This window comes from Dendrobates tinctorius, unplaced genomic scaffold, assembly GCF_039654945.1.
Source record: "Dendrobates tinctorius isolate UK_male_01 unplaced genomic scaffold, ASM3965494v1 ptg000065l, whole genome shotgun sequence".
NCBI classification, from domain to species: Eukaryota; Metazoa; Chordata; class Amphibia; order Anura; family Dendrobatidae; genus Dendrobates; species Dendrobates tinctorius.
In genome coordinates this window covers 2,704,614-2,731,845 of record NW_027361733.1, presented here as the reverse complement: position 1 = coordinate 2,731,845, position 27,232 = coordinate 2,704,614, and the positions used below count along the sequence as shown (strand labels likewise).

The 27,232-nt window shown below is 45.9% G+C and overlaps 1 protein-coding gene across 3 annotated transcripts in view; it reads left to right on the top strand.

Annotated features, from left to right (window-relative positions):
* Positions 1-27,232, top strand: part of SLC9A8 (solute carrier family 9 member A8) — an 89,268-nt gene that overhangs the window by 9,215 nt on the left and 52,821 nt on the right. For 2 of the 3 annotated variants that reach the window (XM_073580503.1, XM_073580502.1), the window contains exons 4-8: positions 5,019-5,077; positions 7,126-7,209; positions 7,429-7,530; positions 8,564-8,598; positions 26,876-27,019. In XM_073580503.1, the coding sequence (XP_073436604.1) occupies positions 5,019-5,077; positions 7,126-7,209; positions 7,429-7,530; positions 8,564-8,598; positions 26,876-27,019 (424 nt within the window). The remainder of the gene's footprint in view (positions 1-5,018; positions 5,078-7,125; positions 7,210-7,428; positions 7,531-8,563; positions 8,599-26,875; positions 27,020-27,232) is intronic. The other variant, XM_073580504.1, reaches the window with a different exon arrangement.

Genomic DNA, 27,232 nt, shown 5'->3' with positions numbered 1-27,232 from the left:
GAGGTTTTCTTCTGATGACTCTTGCATGAAGTCCATATTTGTGCAGGTGTCTCTGAAAAAAGTAGAACAATATACCACAACTCCAGAGACTGCTAAATCTTTCTGAAGGTCATTTGCAGTTAAGCAGGTGTTCTGATTTGCCTCTCTAGCAATCCTACAACCAGCTCTCACTGAGGTTTTGCTTGGTCTTCCAGAACTTATCTTGACCTCCACTGTTCCTGCTAACTGCCATTTCTTAATTACATTTCGAACTGAGGAAAGAGCAACTTAAGAACACTTTTCTATCTTATTAAAGCCTTCTCTTACTTTGTGGGCCTCTACCATGTTCATTTTCAGAGAGCTTGGCAGCTGCTTAGAAGAACCCATGGCTGCTGTTTTTTGGCACAAGGTTAGAGGAGGATGAGATTTGCATCACCTGCCTTTCCTAACGATCATAGTGAACAAGCCATAGCCCTAAAAGGCTAATTAAGGTCTGAAACTTTGGTCAAAGGATTTTTAGCACAGAAATCGGTCCATTTTCATTTTTATAATTTTTTTTTAATTTTAAAAATCAATATATATATATATATGTCGTATTTTCTGTCGTATAAGACGACCGGGCGTATAAGACGACCCCCCAACTTTTCTAGCTAAAATAGAAAATTTTCTTATATGCCATGTGTCATCTTATATGCCGGGTGCGGGGGAGTGGTCCCGATGACAAAGGGAGGGTGTACGTGGAGTTATCATCCCCCTTTTACCTCATTGGTGGCAGCGGTGCTGTCTGCGGGTCTCATTGCTGGGTATCCGCGGCTACTCCATCTGCACTGTGGTGCCTCTGTGCTGGGGATCTGCGGCTCCTCTTTGTCCAGCGTGGGGGCGCTGTGCTGGGGGGCGCTGCGGAGGCTCTCTGTCCAGCGTCGGGGCTCCTCCGGCATTTCCCCAAAGCCCAGAGGCCCAGGCAGCTACATTGCTGCGATGCGGTGGCCTCCCTGAAAATGGCCACTGGAGCCCGTGTATGCTCAGATTCAGATCTCGTCTCCTGAGATCTCGGGACGAGATCTGAATCTGAGCATGCGTGGGCTACGGCAGCCATTTTCCAGGAAGCCACCACATCGCAGCAATGGAGCTGCCTGGGCCTCTGGGCTTTGGGGAAATGCCGGAGGAGCCCCGACGCTGGACAGAGAGCCTCCGCAGCCGCTCCCCAGCACAGCGCCCCCACGCTGAACAAAGAGGAGCCGCCGACCTCCAGTACAGAGCCGCCACACTGCTGAAGGAGGAGCCGCCGCACCGCTGCCACCAATGAGATAAAACGGGGATGATAACACCATTTACACCCTCCCTTGTTCATCGGGTCCACTCCCCCCATATGCACTCGTCGTATAAGACGACACCCGGCGTATAAGACGATCCCCGACTTTTAAGCAGATTTTCAAGGGGTTAAAAAGTCGTCTTATACGCCGGAAAATACGGTATTTTGCCTAGGAAAGGAATCATGCCATGTTTAATTTTCGCTCTTTTAGAGATAAGTTCATCTTCGACTTGCTTAACTGTTCACAATAACAGTAATTTTGACCAGGGGTGCCCAAACTTTTCCATGTCACTGTATATGATTTCATTATTTTAATTTAAGATAAACTACGGTATCTAAAATTTCCGTTGTTAGTGGGACAACCCCTTTAGTTTGTTTCCATATGAAAACGTTCATTGTTATATTTGATCAGAAGGAATAACTTTTTCAATTATAGACATTTTTTTTAACTAATATCAAGGTTGGCTTCGACTTTGTCCAAGCTTTTCATTTTGGCCCTCAGTGTATTTAAGTTTGACGTTCCTGATTTAGCCAAAGAGGTCAAGATGCTACTCACTTGTCCTGTCTCTTCTCCTGTGCATCAGTATACCTCCCAACACTTTTTATATAGTTTTCAATTCACATTATCTACATCGATCATCAGTGTTCAAGTACTGATACATCAGTATTGGAGACAACTCTGCTCCAGTTCTGTTCTGCTGCACTGGAATCCTCTTACTCTAGCTGTCACGCCGCTTTTGCAGCTCTCATCCCCCTGTTCCGCCTCTGCTGCAAGGTATCCCCTTGTCCTAGGTGTCCCACCGCTGCTGTAGCTCTTACCCCCGGTTCTAGTTGTTCCGCCTCTGCTGCAGCTCTCATCCCCCTTTTCTCGCTGTCCCGCCTCTGCTGCACAGGCATTCCCTTGGCCTAGCTGTCCTGCCTCTGCTGCATAGGCATCCCCTTTCTCTAGCTGTCTTGCCTCTGCGGCAGCTCTCATCCCCCTGTTCTAACTTTCCCGCCTCTGTTGCACAGGCATCCCCTTGCCCTAGCTGTCCTGCCTCTGCTGCACAGGCATCCCTTTGCTTTCGCTGTCCCACCTCTGCTGCACTGGCATCTCCTTGCCCTAGCTGTCCTGCCTCTGCTACACAGGCATCCCCTTGCCAAGCTGTCCCACCTCTGCTTCACAGGCATTCCCTTACCCTAGCTGTCCCGCCTCTGCTGTAGCAGTCATTCCTCTACTCTAGCTGTCCTGCATCTGCTGCACAGGCATCCCCTTGCTCTCACTGTCCCGCCTCTGCTGCACTGGCATCCCCGTGCTCTAGCTGTCCCGCCTAATCTGTAACTCTCAACCCTCTGTTCTAGCTTTCCCGCCTCTGCTACACAGGCATCCCCTTGCCAAGCTGTCCCACCTATGCTTCACAGGCATTCCCTTGCCCTAGCTGTCCAGCCTCTGCTGTAGCAGTCATCCCTCTACTCTAGCTGTCCTGCATCTGCTGCACAGGCATCCCTTTGCCTTTGCTGACCCGCCTCTGCTGCACTGGCATCCCCTTGCCCTAGTTGTCCTGCCTCTGCGGCACAGTTACCTCCTTGCTCTTGCTGTCCCGCCTCTGCTGCACTGGCATCCCCTTGCCCTAGCTGTCCCGCCTCACCTGTAGCAGTCATCCCTCTACTCTAGCTGTCCTGCATCTGCTGCACAGGCATCCCTTTGCCTTTGCTGACCCGCCTCTGCTGCACTGGCATCCCCTTGCCCTAGCTGTCCTGCCTCTGCGGCACAGTTACCTCCTTGCTCTCGCTGTCCCGCCTCTGCTGCACTGGCATCCCCTTGCCCTAGCTGTCCCGCCTCAGCTGTAGCAGTCATCCCTGTACTCTAGCTGTCTTGCCTCTGCTTCACATGCATTTCCCTGCCCTAGCTGTCATGCCTCTGCTGTAGCAGACATCCCAGTACTCTAGCTGTCCCGCCTCTGCTTCACAGGTATTCCCCTGCCCTAGCTGTCCTGCCTCTGCTGTAGCAGTCATCCCTGTACTCTTGATGTCTCAGTAAGTCTTTGACTTCACTCCATCATGGCAAAGGGCTATCGGATATTAATTTTACTGGTATTAACTTCATGGAAGTCGAAAAGCGGGTGATATGGACCGGACTTTATTAGAAGAGGTAGCAATATGGATCTATATAATGTGCACATTGTCTCCCTCTGGACCTAAGGCCCCCATACACATTAGATTAATGTTGCCTGAACCCGCCAATATCAACAGGTTTAGCCAACAATCTAATGTGTACAGGAGAGTCAGCTGCCTAATGGTCAGGAGAGATATTGATAGCACATGTCTAATTTCAGGTTTCTGATCACATTGTTCTCTCTGAGATAAGCCGCCGGCCGACATGGCAACGAATGGCTTTCTCATAGTGAACACGAGCGCTCGGCTGTATGATAATCGTCTGAGATGTCTGTCAGTTAAAGCATTGTTTGGTCGACATCCATCTAATGTTTATGGTTGACTTTAAGGATATATAATTTTTTTTTGTACAATAGCTTTTTTTTCTCATTATCTGTTCCCTTATTTTTTCAATGTTTCTCTTGCTTCTTTTACTTTACTTTTCTGTTTGGGTGAAAATATGCTTATGGACCTAGACGTATACATTATGTCCAAAGAATTACTGTAACCTTCATTTAGATTTGTATCCTATAGATTTGTAAACTGTTGGTTTATGACGGCGCTTATCTTATGTATTTATGAAGTGATAACATGGTTTACAGATATGAGGGGTTTGCCATAGTTTTGCCCTCTTGAATGAAATTTGAATCTTCGTTCTTCCGTATAAGAAATGTCTTTCCTATCCTTTACTTTAGGTAAAGTGATCCCAAAAATGAGTATTTAAAAGGAACCTGTGAGCAGAATTGTGCTCAGTAACCTACAGACATTGTCAGGTCGGCGCCATTATACTGATTAAAATGATATCTTGGTTTATGAAATTCGTCTTGTGGTTGTTGTTTAATCTTTTATTTTCTGTTTTCAGTTAATGATCTGCTCGTGCTCAGGGGTGGCCTGTGGGGGGTCTTCATGGGGTGCTCTGATTAGGTATTCACCAGTATGGCTTCTGACAGGTCACTGATCCCTCACTGACCGGCCCCTATTTTACATACTAATTATATGTATTGGAAAAAAATATATCTATTCATCATGCAGGCAGTGGCACATGTGCTGTAGCATGATCAGATTTATAATATCCATATTTTTATTTTATGTAATCATATTTATTTAGAAAATAAAAAAAAAATCTTCCTCAAAATGGCGCATGCAGTAGCATGATTTGGAATGCGATAGATGCTACTGCGTCGCCGCGGCGCCATTTTGCTAGAGAAAAAAAAATGTCTCCACCAAGATGGCGCCGGCTGCGATCCCATATATGCTACAGTGCAGGTGCCGTCGCCTGCATGATGAATATATTTTTTTTTTTTCAAAACAGTAAGATATACAGTATGTAAAATAGGGGGCAGATCAGTTAGGGATCTGTCATAAGCCATACAGATGAATATGTAAGCAGAGCACCACATAATGAAACACTTATGGAACCACATCATTTCAGTTTAATGGAGCACATTATGGGATGACTCATGGTGAGGAATCTGGCACTTATTCTGCATTCATGGCTGTCCCTCTCCCCACACCAGCAGACATGGGAATGTGGGTAGTAGATCTTCATTGTGTGAACTTGTCATCTTATCCATCTAGTCTTGTATGTTTGCAGGAATCCTGATGGGTGCCGTGATCAGAATCATTGAGTCTCAGAAACTAGCGAACTGGAAGGTACGCACGAGATGACATCGGCACATGTGAACCAATATCTATAGTAACTGTAAACCCATTCAAATGTTGTACTCCAGTCATATCCAAAGCTGCAGATTTCCCCATGATATCACGCAGGTGCACAATACGATCTAAGCCATTATAGGTGGCAGCTGTGAGAATTGTCTCTGCGCTATAAGATAAAATAGCTGAACTGCGTTGCCCAACAGGTCTTCTTAAGATATTACCCTCTGTCTCCAATAAATGCTTGAGATGTGAAAATGCTGAAGGACACTATGCTTCATATCTGGTGGAGATGCCCTCAAATAAGTGGCCTCTGGAGCAAAGTCTTTGATGTTTGCAAACACATTACAGGGGAATCGTTTAGAACTCCCCAGATCGGACTTCTTTCTATGATACCAGGGTCTTTTGAATCTATCAAAAGAGGATTGCTGAGACACTGTTTATCCGCCACTAGAACAGTCAGTCCCAGACACCGGCATTCTAGAATCACTTCATCTGTCCAAGAATGGTCTCTTGATATGGATTTTTTGGGTAGAATGGAAAGACTCTCTGATCATAATAAAATTAGCTCAGACAACTTTTTCCGTAATTGGCAAGGATTGATTTTATTCAGAGATTCCCCAGAGTACTCTTCAATCCTTCTGTCGTGATGAAGAAATAAACTGGAGCAGTGAGCAGCAACTAACAGAATGGTTTTTAACAGGGAAAAATGCAAAGTACTACATCTGGGCAATAAAAATGAAAAAAGCATATACAGAATGGGAGGAATAGGGCTAAGCAACAGCACATGTGAAAAAGACTTGGGTATACTAATAGATCATAAACTGAACATGAGTCAACAGTGTGATGCAGCAGCAAAAAAGGCAAATGCAATTCTAGGATGTATTATCAGAAGCATACAGTCTGGATCACGTGAAGTCATTATTGCCCTCTACTCCTCTTTGGTCAGACCTCATCTGGAATACTGTGTCCAGTTTTGGGCACCACATTTTAAAAAAGACATCAACAAACTGGAGCAAGTTCAGAGAAGAGCGACCAGAATGGTGACCGGTCTGCAAACCCTGTCTTATGAGGAAAGGTTGCAGGATTTGGGAATGTTTAGCTTGCAGAAGAGAAGACTGAAAGGAGACTTAATAGCTGTCTACAAATATCTCAAGGCTGTCACATTGTAGAAGGATCATCTTTATTCTCATTTGCACAAGGAAAGACTAGAAGCAATGGGATGAAACTGAATGGGAGGAGACACAGATTAGATATTAGAAAAAACTTTTTGACAGTAAAGTTGATCAATGAGTGGAACAGGCTGCCACGAGAGGTGGTGAGTTCTCCTTCAATAGAAGTCTTCAAACAGAGGCTGGACAGACATCTGGCTGGGATGATTTAGTGAATCCTGCTTTGACCAGGGGGTTGGACCAGATGGCCCTGGAGGTCCCTTCCAACTCCTGGGTCATCCTCTGATTCTGTGACACCATATATTGCACGTATACATACCTGCATCTGGGTGGATTCATAAACATTGCTCATCTCTTTCTCTGCCCTTAGGATCTCTTCTTGATTTTTCTATTTTGTTATAATTTTCTACTAAAAGTTATTTTCCTTACTTTGTCAGGTTTGACAAAGACCAACTTGATTGCAAGAAGTTAATGAACAATTTGTTAATATGTCATACTGTACTTAAAAAAACTACCTCTTTGGTTGTATTTAGAAATGTAACTATATGCTGTTCTCAATTAATAAATAAAGCAGTTTATTAAATCAAAAAGCAGAACTGGGGATGTAGCTCTTAGTTGTTTTTGGCGTATAAGACGAAACATATGTTATCTGAAAACTAAGGGCTGTATATGTAGCCTCGCAAATACACTACAGCCGGCACAAGGGAAAAACATAACAGTGTAGACTTTCCTGCATGGCAGTGCTGGAGAAATCTAGCAAGTCTAGTTCTAATTTCAGATTTGATTTCCATTGATGTCTGGCTTTATGACGCTGATGGCGGCAGCCTCATTACTTGCTCCAAGATTGAGCTGCTTTCTTTTCATTTTGCACAGGAGGAGGAGATGTTTAGGCCCAACATGTTTTTTCTTCTGTTGCTGCCTCCCATCATATTTGAGTCTGGTTACTCGCTACATAAGGTAATGCTATGTACAGGTATGTACCGGACTGTCCAGTAGTCCTCTAGTGTTCTTTCATTACTTTGTGACTCCTTGGCCTCTGTCAGTACTGCTGGTCCTCCGCCCTGGCCTTGCCCGGCGCCATATGTCTGTAGAGTATTTATAATGCGGAGCTCTCTGCAAAATGTCATAGATACAACTTTTAATTCATATCCTGTTTATTTCCTCTCTTTTTCCCAGGGTAACTTCTTCCAGAACATTGGCTCCATCTCACTCTTTGCTGTTATTGGGACAGCGATATCAGCCTTTATTGTGGGCGGTGGCATTTTTTTTCTGGGAAAAGTGAGTGTATATTACTTGGACAGTATAACAAGGACTAGACACTATAATAGTTTATAGTCTTGTCGTGGCGTCACATTCTGGACTCCCTCTGTGTCTACGTGAGGGGATCCTCGCTAAAACCAGAATCTGTACTAAGCTGGAAAGTTTGGACAATATCACACAAGTCTGCTCTAGATCCCTCAGTATGGCTAATCATAGACACCACGGAGAGAGCCCCTGACTGGCCCCTAAAGGTCTCATAAGACCAACTCTAGAACCCTCATCATATCCAGTCATAGACACCTTGGATATGCCCCCTGACTGGCCCTGAAAAGTCACATAAGACCTTCTCTAGCTCCCTTGTCATGGCCGGTCATAGGCACCACAGATATGTGACTTTTAGGAACTAGTCTGGGAGCCTAAGACCTTCTCTAGATCCCTCATCATGACTGGTCATAGGCACCATAGGCCCCAGCCCTAGCGTCTAAAGGTCACATAAGACCGTCTCTAGATCTCTCATCATGGCTGGTCATTGGTACCCCAGATAGGCACCTGGACTAGCTTCTAAAGGTCACATAAGAACTTCTCTAGAACTCTCCTCATGGCTGGTCATAGTCACCTCACATAGGCTCCCTGACTGGCTCCTAAAGGTTGCATAAGACCTTCTATAGACCCCTCATCATGGCCAGACATAGAGAACACAGATGGGCCCCCTGACTGGCCCTTAAAAGTCAAATTTGACTCCTCCTCTTTACTTTACTCATCATGGATGCAGATTTCTCGCTTAGTTCATCAAAGTCACATGAGCTAATCGCTTTCCCCTAAGACTCACAAATGTTGCAGATGAAGAATGCAGGCTTTTACCCATTGTATTTTAAAGAGTCAAGTGTAATCCAGCAAAATTATCTGCTGTTTTGTATGTCTGCATCTGAGCTCTGTTTCTCCTCAGAGGCATCCTGCGGTCCGGGGCCAGCTTTGTCTACATGTCTGTGGTTAGTGTGGCAGACCAGAAGCCTTTCCTTTTAATATTTTGTGGTCTTCTCTCTTCCTGCAGGCAGACGTAATTTACAAGCTAACGATGACAGACAGGTAATCTCGGGCATGTGGATAATGTGATGGTAACATGAGATGTGGCATGGTGCCAGCATATAGCTGGTGTTAAGGAGTTAATGGGATGCATGGGGGTAAATACACAACTGTGTGTGCCAAGCACAAGCGTGGCGGTCACTTGGTAACATATGTAAATGTTGCTGTTGGTGCACTCTCCGGCAACCTCAGCCCATGTCCATGAAATACAGACACACGTACAGCCCCGGCAAAAATGGTTAAACCGCCACAATTGAGTAAGTTCTCCTGACTTCCTCCTTACCGCTTAGTAAACAGACAAATCTCGGGTAAGAAATAAAGCAATGTGAACTCGGCCTAAAGGAGAAGCGCTTGTAGAGCTTAACCAATCCTGGATAGAAAGCATGGCCCCGACGAGAAACAATGGAAAGGATTATGAGGTCTGATCCACATGACTTTTTCCTGAAATGTGGGGGAAGTCTTCAGTGCGGATGAAAAACATGTAGAGCCGCTCCATTTCCATTGCAGGTTTTTCCATAGCGTAAGGGACAGACTTGGTATGTCTGACCCATGTGTACATACCCTTAAAGGCGTTGTCCAAAATTTCAGAAACAGCACCACCTCTAATCATGGGTTATTTGGTATCCACTTAAAGGAAAATCCAGCTCCCCAGAGTAAAATTTTCTTTATTGGTGAATTATATCAGCACAGAAGTTAAAGGCTTGTCAAGATAATGACGTGTGCACAGTCTGTCACTGGGCAGTCAGAGATCAAACCGGCTGTTGATGCGTTTTTGTTTTTTCCACCCTTAATCATGATGACAGAATTACATCCATGGGAGTTTAAATTGTAGGTTGTTCCTATGTGCTCAGTTCATAACTAATTTAATTGATGCTACGGCATTTGAATGCATAATTGCTTTAAATCGGTTAGATGTAATGCTGTAGATAAGGCACCTCGGTGTGCACATTAATACATTCATTGTGAAACAAAACAGATAATTGTGAAGGGAAATTAGAGATGTTGCTCCATCAACAAATCTACATTATCACTGAAAAGGGAGCATGATTGGCATTAGTAGTATTCACATGGCAGGAAAGCAGCACTAAAACCATGTCTCCGTATTAAATAGCCTTTAGGGTCTATTTAGCAATGTAGTTTGAATGAATTGCTTATTATATAAATTACATTGACTAAATTGTATTTCTTTTGGAGATTCATAAAAAACATAATTTCTTACTCCCAGAAAAATAGGGGAAATATTATAGCATCACTCCAGCGTTTTGGTTTTCGCCACTGAAGTGGTGTTTTAAACACAAGGCCCCCTGGTCATATACTCACCCTCCGTCGTCTTCATCGTTTTTCAGTGCCGCCCCGCTTTCGCTCCGTCATGTGAGCGTAGCTTCTGATAGCTCTCAAAGCAAGTCTATGATTGCCAGAACGTGGCTAAAGCTGGAGTGGCACTTTAATTAGTGAATAAATAGACATATAACAAATATTAATCCCTTACCAACCGCGGACCTGATAGTACATCAGCGGTCAGTATCCCCTGCTTTGAGGTGGGCTCTGGAGGTGAGCCCTTTTTGGCTAATCCCCAGGTATGCACAGCCTGTCCATAGGGACAAGTCCACAGAACCACTAGGGATGTGCCGTAACCTGATTACGTAGTACACACCCCTGTCATATTCAGACAGTGCTTTTATGGGCAATTGAACATCAGAAGCAATGTGTTACCCTACCACTGTTATTTTATGTTACACATTCCAACAACCGCCTTTAAGTCTGTCCTCCTTCTTAGTGAATCAGACCCACCAGCTTCCCTGACTGCAGCTACGGAATGATTAACTATACATCAACTATCTGGTACTGTATCCAAGCTCTGCGGTAGTCAGACTCACCAACCTCCATGGACAGCTATACAGTGGTCTTTTTCCTATGGCAAAAATTTACCTGGTGCGCCACGATCATAACCGCTCCTCGGTTACCTATACTGATTACCCCCTGGCACTGTCCACTATCCATAGCGTATCAGATCTTCTTTGAGCCTTCAATGGGGGACACAGCACCCGCTCTTATTTGTGCCATTTTTGGTTTATCTTACGGTAATCTTTTATCTCCTTTCCCACAAACTGGTTAGCTCTGCCAGTTGGTGGATAATAGCCTGCTGGGGTGGAGTTAGGCTTTTCTTCTGGCTAGTGTCAGTTGCATAAACCCATGGTTTCTTGTGTCTCCCAATGAAGGCTCTGAGAAAAAGATTTTACGGTGAGTAACCAAAATCTTCTTTTATTAATCGTATGTAGCAATACAAACAAATAAGGATTTATAAAAAACCTAATGGTGTAGCAATAGGGATTCGGGATGATGGTATCTCTGTACTAATAACATTGGTACCTTTTTGTTCAAAAGCCATATCCATCAGTAACCTAGCATAAGTAGTATATATAGAATGGAAAGAAAAGGATTGAAATATGTATATTGTAATTTGTTGTGCTTCTGATACAAATATCACTTGAAACAATTCAGTCAAACTACAGTGCTAAATAGACCCTAAATGCTATTTTACACGGAGACATAACATACTTTTTTTTTTTTTTTAATTTGTTTATTGAACTCAAAACAAGAAAAGGATGTAATGTACAGCATACATATTTGCTCGTGGTTATGAACATTATACAGAGCAGAAACACTCTTATTAATATACGAGTAATACATACATAATCCCCCAAGCATATACAAAGAACGGCCTATATATTATAAACAGAATCTATGATTCTATGTACATCAATTATATTCCACAGGCCTCTGTCATGTCGCTTAGATAATGCAGATCGATTATAAATTCCTAAACTAGACTACAACTATATCAACTATTTACCAATTCGCAGCCTACTATCCTTCACCATAGTGTCTCACATGCAATGTCTCCATCCTAGAATGTAAGATAAAAAGAATTCCACTTCTCCCAGATCTTTTCAAATTTACCCGGGCATCCCCTGTTCTGATATAATGTGCGCTCATGTGGAAAAATCGTATTTACTAGGTCAATCCAGGTTCTGAGAGAAGGACATGAATTGCCCATCCACTGTAGTGGCAATACTTTCCGTGCCATGAACAGCGTTTCACGTAGAAATAGCCCAACATGATGACCCCAAATCTCCTCCTCCCACACCCCAAACAAGCAGACCATGGCTCAAGAGGGACAGGAGTTTGCACCAATGATGACAAGAATAGCGTCACCTCTTTCCAGTACTGTAGGGTAGTGGGACACTGCCATATCATGTGGACAAAGTCTGCATCTGGTGCATGACAACGCAAGCATTCTGATGATTGGAATCGACCCATCTTAAAAAGTGGTATCGGAGTCAAATATGATTGGTTTTTCGACCCATCTTAAAAAGTGGTATCGGAGTCAAATATGATTGGTTTATTAAATACAACTGTATCATTCTATTATTAATAGATGGTGATACTCCGATCGGGGACGCCAGGATCTCTTCCCACTCCTCTCCCTGCGTATTAGGGATGAGTCTTTCCCACTTCCCTTTAACTGAGCTTATGGCAGACTCTGCTCCCACTGACAACATGTACGTATATAAAGAGGAGATAAGGCCCTGGTGACCCTGTGAATTAAGTATTCCTATAAATGGTAGGGATGAAATGACACGGCCCACACCCACACACCTCATGTGCGACTGAAGAGCAGATCTTAGTTGCAGATAACGGAAAAATTGAGATCTCGGGGCACCACTGTTACGTGTTACAGAACCACTTAGCACCCAGAATATGTTGTGCAGTTATATGTATGGATAATAGGTTCTATGTGAGATGCATGTCCCTAATGCATTGGCATTCCCCTTTTGTCTGCCCTCCCCCCACCTTTGTATTTTCCACAGTAAACATCGGCAGGCTCCGGCCACCTGCGGCTTTTGTAATGCATGTCTGGCCTGCCGCTTTTCTATTGGCCGGCCCTCTGTATCTGTGTGATATATTCTGTGTCCTGTGAGTAAAGTGTTGTCAGACTGGAAATACATGGAGAAGCAGTGATCTTTTATATGCGCCCATGTAACCCAGGGATTCCAGCCAGCGTAATTCATTCAGACTCCAGCCAATGCAGAGCGGACCTCCGAAAACACGGGGTGGTATTGAAAGAGGTACCCCAGCTTGGTAGACCCCCGTTACAACCACGTTTAGCCTGTACCTGCTCAAAAGACATTAAAGTCCCATGATCGTACAACTCTCCTATCAGGGAGACATTATGTTGAATCTAAAAGTCAGTGGACGGGTGATTTAGTAATATCGGAAAATAGGCGTTTTTCTATAGGGGCATTTCAGCTATGATATCCCGAAATCCAATCACTTTTTTAATCTGCCTCCATACTAATCGTGCCAGACGGAGCAGGGGCAGTAGACGAGGGACACCAGGCTTCTCCAACTCCAGGAAACCCAATGGGCAATCAGTTCCCGCAGCGTGAAGCAAGTGACTTTCAGAATTAGGGAGATCATTACCTGGCATCCATTCACTGAGAGCCTTAGCCTGTCCAGTCAAATAATATAGAAAGAAATCTAGTAGCGCCACCCCGCCTTCCTTTTTAGGCCTTTGTAGAGTGGACAATTTAAGTTTGGGTCTGGTTTTTCCCCATATAAAAGATGTGACCTGGGAATTAAGATTCACAAAAAAGGACTTAGGTACCATTACAGCACTGTGCTGAAGGGAATAGCTGAGTTTGGGAAGTAATATCATTTTAATCAGGTTGATGCGTCCGTCCACAGACAACGGTAATTTGCTCCATGTTGCAAATTTAACTCTAACCAGTTCCAGCAATGGGTAGATATTAAGTTGTAAGTCGAGCGTGCTGTTATGGGATATATGAACACCTAAGTATTTAAAACTAGATACCATAGACAGCGAGGAAAGAGCCTCAAGTCGGGGTATGGGATAGGGGTAGTAGGGCAGACTTCTCCCAATTTATATATAAACCCGAATATTTACTGAATCTGTCTATGGTGGCAATCACTTGAGGCAAAGTTTCCTCCGCCTCATCCATAAATATCACCATATCATCTGCATATAAACCTATGGTATCCACCCGACCCGCTATATCTATACCCCTAATGCCAGGGGAAGACCTTATACGTATTGCCAATGCCTCAATTGCAAGGGTGAAGAGGGCCGGGGAAAGGGGCACACCTGACGGGTTCCCCTATGTAATGAAAAGGACTCAGATATGGAATTGTTCACAATAATACGGGCGTCGGGCTTCATATATAGTGTTTTAACCCATTTTATGAACTTATCACCGAAGCCATACCTCTGTAGGCATGCGGAGAGGAAAGGCCACTCAAGAGAGTCAAAAGCCTTGGCAGCATCTAACGATGCTTGTGCCCATTTGTTGTCTGGCATTAGGGAACTATTTTGAACTATTGACTGGACTCTTCTGATATTAATTGAAGTGTTCTTACCAGGCATAAAGCCCGTCTGATCAGGATGTATAAGGTTCAGTATAATCTAATTTAATCTGGTGGCTAGGATCTTAGTAAAGATTTTATAGTCCACATTTACTAACAATATGGGACGATAGGATCCACATTCCAAAGGGTCCTTCCCCTCCTTCCTAAGCACTATGATATTGGCCTCGTAAAAGGATTCAGGCATAGATTCCCCCTCCCATATTCCCTGAAATACCTTTTTCAAAAGTGATGTTAATATGTCCCGGTATTTTCTATACAATTCAATAGGGAACCCGTCCGGCCCAGGGGCCTTCCCAGAGGCCATGTCTGAGCGACCGGTTAGTATCAGAGTGGTCAGGTCTAGCAAATTCTTTCAATTTTTCAGCTGCTCCTGCCCCCTTGGAGCGGTTCATTCTCAATAGCAATATGGCACAGCTGGGTAACAGAAATAGTGTGTCCAGGAGACCCCCAGGTCCAGGTTATGCACAGCAGAGTTATAATGTGCTAAGCGTCCCAAGGGCGGCACAAAGCAGAAGGGCCACACAGGAGAATGGAACCCGGCTCTGAGGAGTGACCAAGAAGCCCTATTGCTGGGGGGGAATCCGCAGTGCCCGCAGAGACAGCAACCAGGGACGAGTCTAGAGGACCCTGGAGTAATAGCACCGACTCGGTGGGCGATTTAGCAGAGGGGAGTGCGGGGCCCAATCTTCCAGAGCACTCACCGTTACTCCCCTTCATTTCCTCAGGATATGTGCTCACGGTTCTGTTCAGCGCTGCAAGGAGGGAGCCAGCGCCGCGTCTCTCACAGCTAGAGAGAGCGCTCGCTTCTGAAAATGGCCACCGCCCCGTGCAGGCCCCACCGGCCGCCCCAGCCTCCACCGCCGTCAGACCACCGAAATTCGGTCTCCCGCGGGGGCCCCGAGATGCACCACAGGTCAGGGGGTCTGATACCGGTAAGTCCACCGCGGCACCACCGGTCCGCTACCAGGATAGAGTCAGGATGTGAGGAGCTCTCCCTGAACACGTCCTCTCCCGGCCACTACATAGCCACGCCCCCCCGGAGACATACTTTTTAGCGCTGCTTTCCTGCCAATGTGAATACTACACGAGTTAGCCTGTCAATCATGCTCTCTTTTTATTTCTATCGTATATTTGTTGATTCAGCAACATGTAATTATCTATTTTGTTTCTCATTGTATGTGCCTAATCTATAGTATTACACCTAATCTATTTAAAGCAATTCAATTAGGCAATAAAATGCGATCAAAAAGTCAAATGGAAATAAACATGGTATCCCTGAAAACGCCTTCTTGTCCTGCAAAAAACAAGCCGCCATACAGGTCTGTCAGTGGAGAAATGAAAAAGTTATAGCTCTTGCAATACAGCAATGCAAAAACAATTATTTTTTTATCTGAATAGAAAGTGATCAAAAAATACCTGATTCAGACAGAACCCCCAGTAGAAGGTCCCCTATAATGAGGCAGACAGAGACACTGTGGATGCCGTCTGTCCTATGATCCAGCAGTGCCCGTCTTTTTAGGCATGCATAAAAGCGCGTCAGACCACAGTTTTGTGCATCTCTGAAAAAGAACACAGCTGAACAGAGGCCTGATGGAGTAAAGAATAACACTGCTGCCTCATTATAGTGATTGGATCTGCAGGGGGTTTCATCTGAATCACATCATTTGGAGAGTTTGATGGAAACTCCAATGTAAGTGCTCAGCGTAGCGCTTTGGATAAACGTGATCCAAAATGTTATGTAAAAAGTTCACAACAAAAGCTTATGCTCAATCCACAAAAAAAGCAAGTCCCCTCTCACTTCCGTCATCTCTTAGTGGAAATATAGGGGCTTCCACATTACTCATAGCACAAAGGCTCTGGAAAAGCTCTATGGTTCCCCCCAAAAAAGAAATCCAGCAAATGCCCCCTCCCTTCTGAGCACCACAGTGTGCCTAAACCACATTTAGGGTCCACATGTTTGGCATTTCTGTAGCGATGAGAGCCCGCCTAATTTACGGAGTCCATGTTTCCAGAAGCACGAGCTAGACATAATGTACTGGGCACTACAATGGCAGATTTGCAATTTTTACTCAGCAACATCCACTACTGCTTGTTTCTGGAACACACCCTTAGAGTCAAAATCATCACTACACTTGTAGATAAATTCCCATAGGGGTATAATTTCGAAAATGGGGCCACTTGAGGGGGGTATACTGCTCTTCTTGCACTTAAGGGCTTTGTAGATGGAGTTTGCAAACTATTCTACCATAATTTGTTCTCCAAGAGCAAAATAGAGCTCGTTCCCTCCCAAGTATTGCCGTGGGGCTAAGAAGTACTGTACAGCCACATTTGGGGTATTTCCATGTTCAGCAGAAATTGGGTGACAAATTTTGTTGTCAGTTTTATTCATTTTGCCATGTGAAAATCGAAAGTATGGGGATAAAACAAATGTTTGGTGGTAAAAAAAGTAATAATTTTTCTTCCCTTCGCAATGGTACAAATTCTATGATACCCTGGTAATGTCAATATGATCACTGCACCCTTAGATGAATTGATTGAGAGGTGAAGTTTGTAAAATGTAGTCACTTATGAGGAGTTCTTCTGTTCTGGCACCTCAGGGGCTCTCCCAGTGGGTCATGGCACCCGCAAATCTGCACTACAATATAGCACTCCTTCCCTTCTGAGCTTTCCACTGTGAATGAAAAGTAGCTCCCGATTTACATGTAGGATATTGGCGCACTCAGGATAAATTGCATAAAAAACTGAGAGGTCCAGTTTTTCCTACTAACCCTTATAAAAAATGAAAAATTTGGGGCTAAAACAACATTTTAGTAGTAAAAATGTATTTATTCTTTCTTTACTGCCCAATGCTATAAAATTCTGTGAGACACCTGTGATACCAACATGCTTACTGCACCCCTAGATGAACTCATTGAGAGGTGTAGTTTCTAAAATGAGGTCACTTATGGGGGGGTTTCTGCTGTTCTGGGACCTCAGGAGCTCTGCCACTGTGACATGGCACCCTCAAACAATTCCAGCAAAATCTGAACTACAATATGGCTGAGCTTTCCACTGTGCCTCAAAAGCAGTTTTAGACCACATATGGGGTATTGGCATACTAAGTAGAAATTGCGTAACAAATTGTATCCATTTTCTCCTATTATCCCTTTTGAAAATTAAAAACTTGAGTAGAGATGGGCAGACACCTGGATGTTCGGGTCCGTGGGGTTCGGCTGAACGGTTACAAAAAGTTCAGGTTCGGGTACCAAAATAGTACTTGAACCCGGACCCCATTCACTTGAATGGGGTGGCTGAACATCCAGTGTTAACCACGCTATCATGTGCATGGCAGCATGGCAAACACCCCTTCTGATCGGCTGTAAAATCATCCCCGCCGGTCAGAAAGCCGCGGTTCCCACGCTGTAAAAAGACAGCTTGAGCGCTCAGCTGTGATCGGAGGTATAAAGTTTACCTCTCGTCCTTGGTGTCAGCTGATGGGACCACAGCTCCCATCATCCGACACCTGCTGCCGCTAATAACAGCGAGAGCAGGAGCTGTTAATGGGTATATTCATTAGCCAGCTCATGCGCTGTAAATAAGTAATTTAAAAAAAACGGAGTGGATTCTCCTGTATTTATGATAATCAGGCAAAACTCACAGCTGGGGGCTGCAACCCTCAGCTATCAGCTTCAGCAAGGCTTGTTATCAAGAATAGAGGGGTCCCCACGGTGTTTTTTGTATTATTTAAATAAATAATATAAAAAAAACGGTGTGGGGTTCCCCCCAATTTTTGACAAACAGCTAAAGCAGACAGCTGGTGGCTGGTATGCTCAGGCTGGTAAGGGGCCATGGATATCGGGCACCCCCCAGCCTAAAAATAGCAGCTCACAGCTGCCAAGAAAAGGCACATCTATAAAGCTACTTTCAGATTTGCATTCGGAGGCGCAGCCAAGCTCTGCCCCCGGCCACGCCTTCTCCGGTCAGCTCCTCCTCTGCATGACACTGCATGCGATCAGCGTACCCAACGCTATCTATAGGGTACGCTGATTGCATGCAGCGTCATGCGATCAGAGGAGGAGCTGACCGGAGGAGGCGCGGCCGGGGGAGGAGCTTAGCGGCGGCCCTGCGCTGTGCCTCCGAACGCTAGTCTGAAACTAGCCTTAGATGCGCCAATTGAGGTGCTCTGCCTGGCTCTTCCCACTTGCCCCGTAGCGGACAGCTAACACCAGTGACCGAAGGTAAACTTTATACCTCCGATCACAGCTGAGCACTCACGCTGTCAAAATTTTGACGGTTTGGGACCCGCGGTTCTCTGACCGTCGGGGATGATTTCAACGCCGCTCACAACTGCTGAACCCAGTATATTAACCCCTAACTGCCATCTGACTGGATAGTACATCCAATGGCAGTACCCCCGCTTTGACGAGGGCTCTGCCGGTGAGCCCGCATCAAAGCCGGGACATGTCAACTGTTTTGAACAGCTGACATGTTCCCGCAGTAGGTGCTGGTGGAATCGTGATCCACCCACGCCTATTAGCTATTTAAATGCAGCTGACAACAGCATTTAACGCGCGCTTCTGGCCATCGGGAAGGAAATACGCGCTCCGCGGACCCCTGTCACGTGATCGGGGGTCATCAGTTCGTAGGCATAACAACCAGAGGTCTCCTTGAGACCTCTATGGTTGTTGATGCCGGATTGCTATGAGCGCCACCCTGTGGTCAGCGCTTATAGTAGTGCAGTAGTTCAGCTACATATAGGCGGTCTGGTCATCGCCTATATGTAGCAGAGCCAATCAAGTTGTGGCAGTTTCTAGCCTCCCATGGAGGCTATTGAAGCACACCAAAAGTTAAAGAAAAATAGTTTTAAAAAACAAAAAAAAATCTAAAAGTTTAAATCACCCCCCTTTCGCCCCATTCAAAATAAAACAATAAAAAAAAACCCCAAACCTACACATGCTTGGTATCGCCGCGTTCGGAATCGCCCGTTCTATGAATAAAAAAAAGATTAACCTGATCACTAAACGGCGTAGTGATAAAAAAATCGAAATGCCAGAATTACTTTTTTTGGTCGCTGCAACATTGCATTAAAATGCAATAACAGGCGATCAATTCTTATTATTTATTTTTTTTTTTTTTTAGCAAATTTGGAATTTTTCTCTTTCGTCTCATTGGGGGTCACAGGAACCGTGGGTGTGTGCTGCTGTCACTAGGAGGTTGACACTGTGCATGAAAAAAATGTTAACTCCGCCTCCGCAGTATACACCCCTCCGACTGGCTGTAGGACAATCAGTTTTGCTTAGTGTCAGCAGGAGGTGGACAGAGGTCTCTCGCAGACCCATGCCTACCTCAATGTGCGTCGTTCCTTTTCAGGTAACCATGGAGGGATACAGAGTAGATATGCTACATCTGTATTCCCACACCGGGATTATGAGTACGGCGTGTACTGCCACCCCGTATCCTCATGAATCCCGCGGGCAGGACCCTTTCCCCTAACACAGGACTCGTGTTCAGGTGGCAGCTCCTGGTCCTGACCTTCGTCTCCCATCACTCGCCCACCAGAGCCTGATGATCGAGAGAGACACCCTGCAGAAAAGGTTTGGGACAGCAATCTTTTCATGCAGGTAAACCGACCCCTGTTACGGGGTGAACTGGAGGTAAGAGGCTGCAGTGTTGTATGATCTGCTCACCAGCCGCTCTGGCTGAATGTGACCTCTGTAATCAGCATCTGGCTTGCAGCCCATGGCTCTATACTTAGTGTAAGAGCCAACACTTACTTTCAAGCACCGGTTCCAGCCTCCTCCCGTGGTAGCGTTATGGCCCTGGGCTCCAGCAGGAGTCCAGCACGGCCGACGCCAGATTCCGGCTTCTTCTTCTTGTACCAGCGCCATCTTGGTGCTCCAGGAGGCCAGAGCAGGGCTCTGCCCTCCACTTCCGGGCGGTGATTTCATAAGGCTTCTAGGCAGCGTCAGGGCTGTTGACCTCGCTCTCATCAGCCTTCGGGCGACAGCTGCGTCGGGGACACAGGTCGTGGGTGTGAGTACTGCACTCCCTCACTCCGCTCTCTACCCCCGACGGCACCAGGTAAAACCTGTCAGTATGCCCAAGGGAGAGCAGTCCCGCTCCTCCTCCTCATCCGCTTCAGTGACCTTGGTCATATATTTTGTATGTACCAAATGCAATGTCAGGCTTCCTTCAGGTCAGTCGTCGCCACTCTGCTCAGATTGCAGCAGACCTACGGTTTCACCTATGCTAGAAAACAGGTGCAGCCCCCTCGCTTTGCCGGTCAGAGCTCACACATTACCCCTGGAGCAAGAGGAAGCCAGCTTGCCTGCCGCCCAGGGGCCATCCATCACCACGGGAGACAGCGAGTGTCCAGGATGTGCCTCTTTCTTATCTAAGTCCGTGGCCGACCTTACCAAGGTATCACAGACCTTGGTAACGGTGCTTAACAGATTGCCACTTCTTACTCCAGTGGACACAGGAGCACAAAAGGAGGCTCCTTTTGGGCCTTCTAGAGGGCGTAAAAGGTTTAGACAGGACCACCAACCCAGGTCCCCTTCTCACTCCATCTCACCGCCAGAATTCCTCTGGCCGTCTGCCTCCTCCCGGTCCTCATCCCCGGAATCAGGCGAGGCATTATCAGAGACACACTCAGAGGAGGGTTCTGAGTACGGGCCAGAATAGTCCCAGGTCAAGGATATGGTTCAGGGCCTCATTGTCGCAGTCAATGAGACTTTTAACATTGGGAACACCACATCAAAACCTAATGATCAGGGTTTTTCATTTAATCATCATAAGTCCCCCTCTAGGGTCTTTGCCTCCCACAAGGATTTTGAGGAAGTGTTGCCCAGGGAAAGGGAAAACCCAACCAGATGGTTTCAGAGAGGGAATCGTTTTGGGATTTTATATCCCTTCCCTCCAGATCTCACCGCCGACTGGACCGCCTCCACTTCGGTGGACCCACCAGTGTCCAGACCCATTACCAATACAGTCCTCCCACTCGCCAGTGGGGCAGCCCTATAAGATCCCAATGATAGGAGGATAGAATCCCTGGCAAAATCAGCCTTTGAGGCAGCAGCCGCTACATTGTGTCCAGCCTTCGCCTCAGCCTGGATTGCGAAGTCTGTTACAGAATGGGCCAAACAGCTTAGACAGGGCATATTGGCCAGGGCACCACAAGCGGAACTGGTGGCGTTCGCAGATCAAATCTCTCATGCTGTTAGGAATATGGTATCAGCAGCCCTGGATGCTGCGTCTTGCGCAGCTCAAGCATCCAGTAACATGGTAGCCGTCCGACGGACGATCTGGCTAAAGGCTTGGCAGGCTGATTTGTCCTCAGAGAAATCACTGACCAATCTGCCATTTCAGGGCATCCGGCTCTTTGGGTCAATGTTAGATCAAATCATTAAGGATGCAACGGGGGGTACAAGCTCCCTTCTTCCTCAGGCCAAATCTCGTCGATATGTTTCAAACGTGGGGCTCAGCCCTTTCGCCGTACCCCAGCGACAAGCACTTATGCTCAGGGCCCGCAGAGGTTGCAAGCACCGAGAGATAGGAGGAAGGTATCATTTCGGGCCACCCCTTCATGGCATTCCCGCAGTTCCAACAGCAGAGCTACCAGGTCAGGGCCGGGCAGAGCCACTTCAGCCTGACACCAGCAGGGAGTCCAACTCCCTTCCCAGTACCTCTCCCAGACTAGGAGGCCGCCTTCTCCTCTTCAGAGATGTCTGGCAGAATTCATTAGAGGATATCTGGGTAATGGAGGCAGTATCAACAGGATGCAAGATAGACTTCAACGCGCTTCCGCGAGATCGCTGCTTTCTATCACAGCCACCAAAAGACGCTCTAGGTTTTTTTGCGGCAATCGACTCTCTCCTCAACGCAGGAGTAATTGTCCCCGAGCAGGAACATTTTACCGGCTTTTACTCAAACCTGTTTGTGATACCAAAAAAGGATGGCTCAGTTCGTCCCATACTAGACCTCAAAAGGCTAAACAGATGGGTCCGCTTACGCCATTTCAAGATGGAATCGACTCGGTCGGTAATTACGTCTATGGAGGATCAGGAATTCCTATGTTCCATAGATATCTGGGACGCCTACCTACACGTCCCCATATTTCAGGGACATCAGAGGTTTCTGCGTTTTGCTGTCCAAAAGCAGCATTTCCAGTTTGTGGCCCTGCCATTTGGGCTGGCAACAGCCCCCAGAATTTTTACAAAGATTATGGCAGTGATGGTAGCTATATTAAGGGTCAGAGGCATAATATTGGTACCATATCTCGACGATATTCTCATCAAGGCGCCCTCCTTCGCTCAGGCCCAGGAAAATCTAGCGGTAGTTTTAAACAGGCTCTCCCGGTTTGGTTGGATCATAAACAGGGAGAAATCTCACCTAACGCCAACACAACGCCTAGAATTCTTAGGAATGGTAATCGACACCCGCCGCTCAAGGGTCTTTCTCCCAGAAAGAAAGCGGACTACCCTCCAGCAGGGAATTTGCGCTCTGTTGAAATTCCGGCTTCTATCCTTTCGCGCTGCCATGAGAGTCCTGGGAAGAATGGTGGCAGCTTCAGAGGCGATACCCTTTGCCCTGTTTCGTTCCAGGATACTGCAGAGGAACATCCTCCTTCAGTGGGACTGGTCTATCTCTTCGCTGGATCGCCCCTTCCTCCCCTCCATTCAGACCAGGGAGTCTCTCAAGTGGTGGCTGACCTCCCCCCTTGTTCATCTGGGACGGCCTTTTCCCCCTGACCACTGGCAGGTAGTAACTACAGATGCCAGTCTCCTGGGCTGGGGTGCGGTATTCCGCCACCTGACAGTCCAGGGACGATGGTCGAGGCAAGAATCCTTACTATCAATCAACATTCTAGAACTGAGGGCGGTCTTTCTAGCACTTCTACATTGGGAAAGATATCTCAACAACCAGCCAGTCCGGATTCAAATGGACAGCGCCACGGCAGTGGCATACATCAATCACCAAGGGGGAACCAGAAGTCCCCGGGCACTGGCCGAGGTATCCAGAATCTTCAACTGGGCAGAAACCGCAATTTCGGCAGTTTACGTTCCCGACACAGACAACACGGCCGCCGACTTCCTCAGTCGGGAGGGGCTTGCGGCAGGGGAATGGTCCTTACACCAGGAAGTGTTCCATCAGATATGCCAGCTATGGGGGATTCCAGATGTGGACCTCCTGGCATTGCGACAGAACAGAAGGGTCCAACAGTTTGTCTCAAGATACCGCAATCCTCTAGCAATAGGGGTCGATGCGCTGGTCATTCCCTGGACACAGTTCAGACTCCCTTACCTGTTTCCTCCCCTTCCTCTCCTGCCCAGGCTACTAAAGAAGATCAAGGCGGAAGGGATGCCGGTCATATTGGTCGCCCCGTACTAGCCCAGGAGGGCCTGGTTCGCAGAAATTATCAATCTTCTCACAGGCACCTCCTGGAGACTCCCTGACAGACCAGATCTCCTGGCTCAGGGGCCGTTTTACCACCCAAATTCTCGGTTGCTCAATTTGACGGCATGGCCGTTGAAACCACAATACTGAGAGCAGCGGGTTTTTCGGACCGAGTCATTAATACAGTGATCCAGGTTAGGAAGCCTTCCTCTTCCAGGGTCTATTATCGAGCCTGGAAGGCCTATTTTGGCTGATGTGAGTCTAATCATGTCACATCTATGCCCTGTTCCCAGCCATCTGTCCTAGTTTTTCTCCAGGCAGGGTTAGATGGCGGGGTCTGGCCCTAAGTTCCTTGAAAGGCCAGGTATCTGCTCTCTCTCTATTCTTTTTCAAAAGAATTTGGCCTCCCGCTTACAGGTTAAGACCTTTCTGCAAGGAGTGGCACATGCGGCCCCTCCTTACAGATCCCCTGTGGCTCCATGGGATCTTAACTTGGTCTTGGAAGCCTTGACAGGTTCACCCTTTGAAAACCTACAGGAAGCTCCCATGTCTTTGTTGTCCTGGAAGGTGGTATTTCCCGTAGCCATCACCTCTATTAGGCGGGTTTCAGAATTAGCGGCATTGTCCTGTCGTCCTCCATTCCTAATTATGCACCAGGACAAGGTTGTTTTGCGGACTCCTCCTAACTTTCTTCCCAAGGTGGTATCGGCCTTCCACCTGAACGAGGATATAATCCTTCCGTCATTTTGTCCTGCTCCAACCCATCCTCTGGAGCGTTCTTTGAATAAGCTAGACCTGGTCAGGGCGATAAGGATCTATCTGGCCAGGACCGCTCCTTTCAGGAAGGCGGACTCGCTCTTTGTTATCCCCAATGGGGTGAGAAGAGGCCTGCCGGCTTCTAAGGCAACAATTGCCCGCTGGATCAGAATGGCAATTCTGGAAGCCTACCGGGTAAAGGACAGGGTGTCCCCTGCTGGGGTCAAGGCAAATTCAACCCGGGCGGTGGGCGCCTCCTGGGCGGTACACAACAGGGCATCAGCCATGCAGTTGTGCAAGGCTGCCACATGGTCGTTCGTGCTTACCTTTTCAAGGTTCTATAAGGTCCATACCTATGCTTCAGCGGACGCCAGCCTAGGCAGAAGAATCTTGCAGGCAGCAGTGGTGAATTCTCCGACCTGAAGGAAGTTTCTGTGTTTTCCCACCCCAGGGACTGCTTTTGGACGTCCCACGGTTCCTGTGTCCCCCAATGAGACGAAAGAGAAAACAGGATTTTGGTTGCTTACCGTAAAATCTGTTTCTCAGAGTCTTCATTGGGGGACACAGCGCCCTCCCATGATTTTATTACGTGTAATGAATATATGATGACTTACATGATAATGTCTCCTCCTACTGCTTTTTCACTAACTGATTGTCCTACAGCCGGTCGGAGGGGTGTATACTGTGTAGGTGGAGATAACATTTTTTCATGCATAGTGTCAACCTCCTAGTGACAGCAGCACACACCCACGGTTCCTGTGTCCCCCAATGAAGACTCTGCGAAACAGATTTTACGGTAAGCAACCAAAATCCTGTTTTTTTTCACCACTTGGATAAAAAAGAACCTAGACATGTTTGGTGTCTATGAACTTGTAATGACCTGGAGAATTATAATGCCAGGTCAGTTTTAGCATTTAGTGAACCTAGCAAAAAATCTAGTGTGGGATTGCACTTTTTTTTGTGATTTCATCGCACTTGGAATTTTTTTTTCCCGTTTTCAAGTACACGACGTGGTAAAGCCAATGGTGTCGTTCAAAAGTACAACTCGTCCCACAAAAAATAAACCCTCATTTGGCCATATCGACGGAAAAATTAAAGTTATGGCTCTTGGAAGGTGGGGAGAGAAAAACGAAAACACAAAACCAAAAAAAGCTCCAGTCATGATGGGGTTAAGGGATACATCCCTGGTATCAGGGTCTCTGTCTCTACATCATGCTGCTCTCAAATTTCATGCTTATTCCCTTTAATAGAATTAGTCCATGATAAGAGTGCTAACAGTACAGGCTTGTTCTGTCAACTGCTTAAGAATCATGGGTTCAGTGTGACAGAATCCATTATTGTTTTATTAGTGGAGCCCATGACTTTAATTTTTCATGAAATCTCGAGTTCGAGCAATGATGTGATATTTTTTAAATATTTTCTTTTTAATTATTTTTGATCATTATTTCATTTTTTCCCTCTATTGGTTCTGAAAAAAAATATGCTCCATGAATAAAAATCATTTACTTTCCTTAATATGAGTTATATGAGATAAAAACAGACAGTCCAGCTATGAAACCGCTATATTTGCGTCATATCGGTGATTTATATATCTGAGTGAACATCCTCTAATTGTGGCGATTGCATAATGTTTGCCTGGCGTTGAATCTTATTCACTAAGCTGTACATACACACTAATATAAATACCCTAAAAAGGATTTACAAAGGCAAATATCTGCCCATAGCTAATGCTTAACCTCTTTGAAGATGGCATTCGTATATGTATGGAAGCCGTGCGCCATCATTATATGGAGCTGATCCCACTCCATTTAGTGCAAATGCCGACTCTGTTTCGTAGCTAGATAGCGCCGCTCACGTTAGTTTAACCTAATACATGCCACTGTCAAACATGACAGCGGAATTTAAAAGGCTTTCAACCATGGCAGTCATCACTTTAGAAGACCATTGGCTCCTAAACAACGCGATTGTGGGGAGCTGATCAGTTATTACGGCTACTGGCGGCCTATGTGTGTCTGCCATGTATGAACTGGGAAGCCCAGGCTGTAACTGGGTTTCATTAATCCTCAATCTCTCACAGTAATATCACAAATGCAAGTCCCTTTAAATTTCTAATAAAAAGTAAAAATCACTTTAATTTTTTTTCCTACATATTGAGAAAAAATATATAAAATCTTAAATCGAACAACCTTTTTCCAAAAATTAAATGGTAAAATGTAAATATTATGGTATGCCATACTTGTCATAAGCTAATAACATTTCTAAATATTTATCCTATACGGATAATGCCAAAATTGATAAGAAGACATTCGTAACGCTAGAATTCATTTTCTTGATTCCGCACGTCCCACAAAAAATTGCAGTAAAAAGCGATCAGAACATTATATGTACCCCGAAATGGAATCAATAAAAAAATAAGAACTTGGCACGCATTAAAAAAGCCTTCACATCGGTCCATTCATGGAAGAATCAAAAAGTGACTGGTTTCACAAAATGGCTACAAAAAGTCATATATGCTAACATGCATGCGCACAAACATACCAACAAGTTTATATCCACACGTAGTTCACAGCTATATTGTAAAAGACAGAACAGGACGGTGTCTTACTCTGTGTGTCTTGAAATAAGGTCGACGGGTCTGGGAAGTGGAATTTGGGTGGCTTGAGAGGGAGACTAACGTGTTACCCTGCCATTTTTCTGCCAGCTTTGCCTTTGGATCACTAATCTCTGCTGTGGATCCCGTTGCAACAATCGCCATATTTAACGCTCTGAATGTGGATCCTGTGCTGAACATGTTGGTGTTTGGAGAGAGCATCCTAAATGACGCCGTCTCCATTGTCCTGACCAAGTAGGTTTTACTGACACGAGTGATGTGATCTCCATGCTACGATCTGACAGACCCCTCATACATAGCCTGACCGATGTCTCCATATGTGACCTGTCATACACTGGTTGCTACAGTTCTTCATATAATACTCTCCATACAGACCTCAGTGCACTATTGCAATTCATACGTTCCTCATACACACCAGGTCCTGCTCTGGTTACAGACCTCACACAA